At 61.1% G+C, this 6,987-nt stretch overlaps 1 protein-coding gene across 1 annotated transcript; it reads left to right on the top strand.

Moving 5' to 3' along the window:
• The first annotated feature begins 654 nt into the window (after nucleotides 1-654).
• SH2D7 (SH2 domain containing 7) lies at nucleotides 655-6,492 on the top strand. The gene is made up of 8 exons (XM_074318091.1): nucleotides 655-1,016; nucleotides 2,244-2,333; nucleotides 3,080-3,245; nucleotides 3,494-3,706; nucleotides 4,250-4,962; nucleotides 5,127-5,184; nucleotides 6,164-6,201; nucleotides 6,324-6,492. Exons 1-8 carry the CDS (start codon nucleotides 766-768, stop codon nucleotides 6,490-6,492), a joined length of 1,698 nt encoding a protein of 565 aa, XP_074174192.1. The 5' UTR covers nucleotides 655-765.
• The last annotated feature ends 495 nt before the right edge of the window (nucleotides 6,493-6,987 follow it).

Consider the following 6,987-nt stretch of genomic DNA (forward strand, 5'->3'; position numbering starts at 1 on the left):
CTCACGGCAGGTCGTAGCCTTGTCCCTGTTTCAGAAATGAAGACACAGAGCCCAGGACACTTGTCATTTGCACCAGGTCACATAACCAGTCAGCCGGCATTGGAAGCAGGCAAGACGGCTATCGCATCTCTTTTCTTTTTTTCAGGTGAACTGCTCTGTTGAAGCAGAACACACGCCTGGAGGAGTGCATAAGTCGCGAGCGAGAGCCCATGGGTTTTCACAAAGTGAACAGACCCGTCTCACCCACCACTCAAATCGAGAAACAGAACGCTGGCCACCAGCTCCTGCAGCTCCTCGGCCCTGCCGGACATCACCGCGTCCTGACTTGTATCCCCACCCATCAGTCCTGCCTATTTCAGATTTTATGTCGATGTTCCTTCATTCTTAACCATTACACTATCGCATCTCGTCCTCATGATGACCTTAGCATCTAGAAAACGAATCCCAAGTGGCAGGAGGACTCAGTCAGCACCAAAGTTCACCAAAACATAAGTGGCGAAGGAAGGAAGCTTGCGTAGAATTTAAACCCATCGCTTTGCTAACAGTGGCAGGGCTGCAGGCGTCAGTGTGAAAAGGACTGGAGGTTGGGGAAAGAGGTCACACCCAAGGGGACAGCTCATCTGCGGGCTGGAAGTTCGGGATCTCCGCCCCTGCTTCTGGCTGCAGAGGTCCCCTCCACCTGCGTCTCCCGCCAGCCACCAGCCCAGAGGTGACAATAGGGCTCCTGTGTGCTGCTGGCAGTTGGGGCGGCACAGACTCAGGCAAATGAGCCAGCACACACACAGATATAGAGGGTGCAGGGTCTGGGCTGCGCTTCCACTTCAGCTCAGCAGAATGGAGGGCAGCCTAAAGCAGCTCAGCCTGGGGCAGGGGCAGGGGCCTGAGAGGGCAGGGGACAGCCAGGGGCTGGCCGAGCTGCAGGAGCTGGCCCTGAGGTGGTTCATGGAGACGCAGGCCCCCCTCATTCTGCAGGACGGAGCCCTGCCCCCCTGGTTTCACGGATTCGTCACCCGCAAGTAAGGCTGCCCCTGTACGCAAGGCCAGCATGGTCCATGGACCCGGGGCTGAGAACATGGGCTGGGGCTTCAGGGCAGGGCTGGTTCCTGTCCTCATGCTGGGCCAGGCAGGGACCCTGGGAGGAGATGGGCGGGGGAACAGACTGAGGAGCGTCCCTTTGTCTAGGGCACCAGCCCCACTCTGTGTATAGATACAGCAGAGCTGCGGGAGCAGGGTGCCTTCCGACCAGCTCTGAACACCTAGGGGACCCTACACTTATCCAGACCGAGCACTGTTAGTTCCTGGGCTACACCTGTTTTAAGAGGGGACTGTCCCAGGCAAATCTGGGCGTACAGTTACCCCAGAAATAAAGGCGAACATGTGGGGGCTGGCCTTCCGATTGGCTGGATCTCCAAGCTGCTCATCCACTAGAGGAAGGAGCGACAAACCCAGCCAGTCACCAGGGGCTCCTGGCACAGCACGACATGGGCACCAGTTTGTGCAGGCGCACGGAAGGGCCCATTCTTGGTTTCATGCTTGCCTGTCACTATCTGGAAATTCATCTTTTTGGAGCAATGGGCTCCACATTTGCATTTACTGGGCCCCGCACATTTTATAGCTGCCCTTGCACAGAGCAGGCTCTCAGTAAGTATTTGGTGAGTAACGGGTGACAGACTATCTGCTCTGTGTGCTGCCAAACCAGACGATAGTGGGGATTTCCCACCATACCTGCAAAATACTTGGCACCATTTAGCAATAGCCATAGCTGCCGGGGGCTAAGGGGACATGCAGGGGTGTGAGAAGCTCTGAGTTGCCGCTGTGACCAGGCTCCAGACAAACTCCTGTGTAGTGCACACCCTACACAACTGAGCAAGTGGTCCTGAGCAAGAACCCCACAGACCTAAGACTCTCCAGCCATATGCATTCATTCCTGCTACAGAGCCATTCAGGGGGAGAATGGGTGGCCAGGGTCAGGGGCCATTGTGCCTGCTGCTAAGGCTGCACTGGGGGTGGGACAGGGGGCCTCAGGACTCCAACCCAGCCCCACGTGAAGTCTTGAGCTGCTCAGTGGAGCCCAGACGGCCCACACACCCGGCCGAAGCCTGAGGCGGTCCCTACAGAGGGTTGGAGGTCTGTGCACCGGGTCTGGCACCCGAGGGCAAGGCCAGCAGGGACCCCGAGACAGGACTAAGCCAGGCTGCTCCCGTATGGAGCCGGCACCAGCTAACGGCATGTCCTCTGCCCAGGCAGACGGAGCAGCTGCTCAGGGACAAAGCCCTTGGCTCCTTCCTCATCCGCCTCAGTGACCGGGCCACTGGCTACATCCTGTCCTACAGGTAAGAGGGGAAGCCACCTGCAGGGGGCTGGCGGGCTCGGCTCCAGTAACCCCGCCTGGCAGACAAGCACGGAGACCCCGCCGGCCCGCCCCGCAGGGCTGTCCCTGGACCCCGGCTCCCTCGCTGCCTCGCTCATCCATCCCGTGCTTATCAGACATACATGAGGATGTAGCCCCAGCCGGCAAAGAGGGTGACTAGGGGGTGGGGAAGGCTTCACAGAGGTGACCTCTGAGCCCAGCACAGAAGAACAGCAACTTGCCGGGCAGAGGGGGTGTGGGAGACCCAGGTGCTGCTGGGACACAGGGTGCTGGGGGGCTCCTGTGAGGCGGGATTTGGGGGGACGATGAGGCTGCCACCTGCACGTGGAGGCTCAGACCGCGTCTTTAAGACTTTGATATTTTGTTTGTCATGGGTTTTGGTACTAATTTTGATTTTCTAAAATATTGGCTTATCTGCTGTCTTGATTACTGAGTTTTGTGGCGCCCTTGAAATTTTGCAGCAAGCCCGCGCCTGGGCTCCCTCGCCCCATCCCATCCCGGCCCCGCCCTCCCTGCACCTCCCATCCCAGCGGCTCAGGGACTTCCTGGGAAGCTTGCTCCTCACCTGTCCCACTCTCCAGAGGGACACACCGAGGCCCCAGTGGGCAGGGCCCCAGCCAGCCCAGGGCCCTCCCTTCACGCAGCTCCAAGCCCTGAGCCGGGGCCACGGCTGTCAGCGGTCTCAGGCCACAGGTGTCTGTGTTACAGGGGGGGCGACCGCTGCCGACATTTCGTCATCACCCAGCTCCAAGACCGGCGCTACCTCGTCTCAGGGGACACCCACAGCCACGGCAGCCTGGCGGAGCTGGTGCACCATTACCAGGAGGTGCACTTTGAGCCCTTTGGGGAGACCCTGGCCGCTGCCTGCCCCCGGGTAGGCACCCCCCTTGTCGAGGGCAAGGGGCCCAGGGCTGGGATGTCCATCACCGGGGCCACATGCTATTTCTTCCCTCTTTACTGCCTGCCGTCCAGGGGCACTCGGCTCGGGGTCACGGTCCCTATTTGAAAGGCAGTGTCTTCCCCGAGCTCGGGGACCCGGTGGGCATATTTCAGGCTCTGGCCGGCGGCCTCGCCAGCCAGGGCAGTGTGACCACATACCTTCTATGCCCCCACCGTCTCCAGCCAGAGGACAATGACCTGTACGACGCCATCACCCGGGGCCCCCACCAGACCAACCCGGGCCATGAAAACCCACCTGCCACTGCATCACCCACGGGCGGCCCGGGAAAGGCGGCCAGCCCCTGCCCCCCTCCAAAGTCCCAGGTCTCCTTCCTCCACTTGAAGAAGAGTCAGGACGTGAGTCCCTGGAACCTGTCCCAGGAGGAGTGCATGGAGGTGAGGGAGGTGTGACGGGTGGCATCATTGTACCGAGTGTTATAGCAGCAGGTCAGACTATATGCGGAGCGGTACGTGCCATCTGCCCGGTCAGCATGGAAACGAACGCCCAAGGGCCGGGCTTACTCACTGTTGAGTCGGCACCTAGTACAGTGTCTGCACAGTCTGTGCTCACTAAGCATCTGCTGAATGAATATACACGGATGATTAACTTGGGGGTGGGCTGCTCTGAAGGGGGAGGGACAGGGAGTGGGTGGGCCCAGGGGGCTCTGAGGGACCAGTGGGCCACGCTGGGGGCAGGATGAGCTTGGCGGGAGGGAGAGCTGGTGACCCAGACTTTGAGTGCCAAGCCAAAGGCCCCCCTCAGAGTCCTGCATGGTCACTGGCTGAGCCCAATGCATGTAACCGACCCACGTAACAGTCAGGTAAACAGGCCAGCACGGCGGCGGGGGGCCCTCAGCTTATCTGAGAGAGCTTCAGTTTACCTGACGGCCTCTTAGTGATGGCTGACCTTCACGAGGTGCTCTGTGTCTCTCCTCCCAGGTCCCCACCAGAGCACCCCCCCTTCCCGAGAGGAGTGCCTCTCTTCTGGAAGAGTCTTTTGGAAGCACTAACGACGTCATCTACACAGACCTGAGGAAGATGAACCAGGCACGGCTAGGTCGGGGCACAGAGGTGTCCGGCAGGCTCGGGCCAGTCCCAGCGGGCAGCCAGGCCTGCTCCCCAGGCAAGGAGGCCCCAAAGAGGCTCCCTGACGGAAGCCAGAGCAGGCCTGGCGGCCCAGGGCCTGCCCTCTCTGGGGGGAGCCCAGACCAGGGCTCTGCAGCATCTCCTGCTTCCTGGGGCCCCAGTTCTGAGACTCCAGGAGCCTCAGCTGCTACCTGGAGCCAGGGGTCTCCGAAGCTGAGCCCTGGGGCTCAGCCCTGCGCCCACGGCAACTCTGCAGACACCTATGAGCTCATCGGGCAGGAGGCGGGGGATGCACCAGACCAAGAAGGCAGTACCTACGAGCAGATCCCAGTCTGCTGTGGTGGCCCAGCCAGGCCCCCCAATCCCGAGGCCAGTCCCACATACAGCAAGCTCTTGGGGCCCACAGACTGTGGCTGTGAGAGGAGCTCGGGGGCCCCGGAGCCAAGGAACACTTATGAACAAGTCACTGCAGCCAAGAGCAAGGCTGCTGGACGGACACACAAGGTGGGCTCCATGGGGAGCTGTGTGGGGGGGGTGCCAGCCCTGGGGAGCACCTGGTGGTGGAGGTACCTGCGACCCTCGGGCGGGAAGGGCAGGCCACTGCCCCTGCCCAGAGCTGCCCAGAACTTTATAGCCATCGCATCTGCTCAGGGTGGCGGGAGATGTAGCCATTAGATTTGGATGTAAGATGGAGGCTTCCAGGCCCTTTTGAGGTCTTTCTCTGCAGCAGATCGGCCACAATAGGGGTCTCAGAGCTCCGAGAGGTGGAGAAGGGGCCCTGGGTCCAGGTCTGACTTGTCACACCTCAGCCACTCCCCAGCCACGTGGCTTTGGGCAAGACAGTTTCCCAGGCAACTGAGGTTTGGCAGAGTTAGCGAGCTAAAACACAGGACACCCAGTTAATTTGAATTCCAGATAAACAACCAGTATTTTTTTTAAGTGTGACTATGTCCCAAATACTGCAGTTATTGCGTACTTGTCTGCATTCAGCTTTAACTGGGCGTCCTGTTCTTACTTAGCAGGCCTAAGCCTTCATCCCGTCGCTGTACGAGGGGCGGGCCAGGGCCAGCTGCCCAGGCGTTACCGCTGGTGTCTGTCTGCCTGTGCTCAGGGCACAGCCTGGAGCTGCTATTCTGAGGATTCTGATAAGAAAGGAGGAAAGGGGAGGCGGGTCGAGAGCGTGGAGGGAGGTGGCCGGGCTAAGAGGCAGGGGAGCCCTCCCGAGGCCCCAGCCCCACACCTCAGCACGTGCAGACCTCTCCCGCCCCAGCTGAAAGGCTGTCAGGGACGCTCTGCCAGCTCCTCCCTTGGGGCTGGGCTGTGTGTGCCCACCTACCCGGGACAGGACCCTCCCACGGCTGACTCTGCCGGGCCCACCGATCCTGCCTGTAGACAGTCCTCAGAACCACAGAAGCCACAGCCATCAGCTCTGGCTCTGGCTGCAGACACACGTGCCCTGGTCATGCTGGCACCATTCTACCTCGGACACCAGTGTGTCCCAGGGCCCAGCTGGGCAGAGAGCTCCAGCGGGGAAGGGGGACCTGGCCTTTCCTCTCCACCCCTTCCCAAACCCCGTCCTCCCCTTTGCCTCCCGAACCAGGAGAGGTGAACCCTTCACCCTAAGTGGAGGGCTGACAGCTTGTGGAGCAGCAACCGTGCCTTCTGCGGGGCTTGGCCCCAGCCCCCAGCCAATATGGAGGGACGCTGAGCCTGGGTCTCCCATCATGGCAGGGACCCCCCGCTCCAGCGTGTTCTCCCTCCTTGTAGCCGGACAAGCTTCGGAGGCTCTTCTTCACGGACAAGAAGTACAGATCCTGAGGGCCCGGCTTCCCGCGGCCCATACCGTGGGTTTCCCGGTACCAGAGCCACGCCAGGAAACCCTCAGCTCCTGAAGGCGCCGTTGGCACCCTCAGACCCCCCCCCCCAGCCTGCGACGGAGCCACAGCCTGTGTGCCCACCTGGAGACACAGCGGGAGGGGCCTTCCAGCTGTCCCCTGGGCCTCCCACCCACCGAGGGAAGAAATCAAGGCCTGAGAGGAGGCACTCACTCCTCCCAGGAGACCCAGACCCAGACCGTGCCCTCCATGGTGCCCTGAGGGCCTTGCCCAGTGCCAGCTCTGGACGCAGGGCATTCGGCCTCTCAGTACCGCCATCACTCAGGTCAGGGTGCTCTGTCTGGACCCCCCCACTCAGATCCTTTGCTCTGTCCCACTTCCCCTCAGCCAGTGTCCCCACCTCCCTAGGGGTGACAATCAGCTCGATGCTTCCCGCCCACTGCCCCAGGCATAGGAAGACACACTGACCATCCCCAGGTGACACCACAGCCCCTCCCCACCATCCTGGGCAGAACTGGCTCAGTTCACACTGCTGGGGAAATCTCCCCTCAATGGCCTCTGGGCCATGCGGCTTCCCTCTGAGGAATGGGGCAAAGTGCCCCCACCTCCCAGGGGCGTTGCCAGGATTGAGCATGGCAAGCAGCCTGCCCCGACACCTGTTAGCACCCCGTAAACATTCACTGGAACCACTGCTGTCTGAGAGAAACAGACACAACTCACACCCGGCGTCCATCCCACGTGGGGCTCGCATCACGA

This window comes from Rhinolophus sinicus, linkage group LG13, assembly GCF_036562045.2.
Source record: "Rhinolophus sinicus isolate RSC01 linkage group LG13, ASM3656204v1, whole genome shotgun sequence".
NCBI lineage: Eukaryota > Metazoa > Chordata > Mammalia > Chiroptera > Rhinolophidae > Rhinolophus > Rhinolophus sinicus.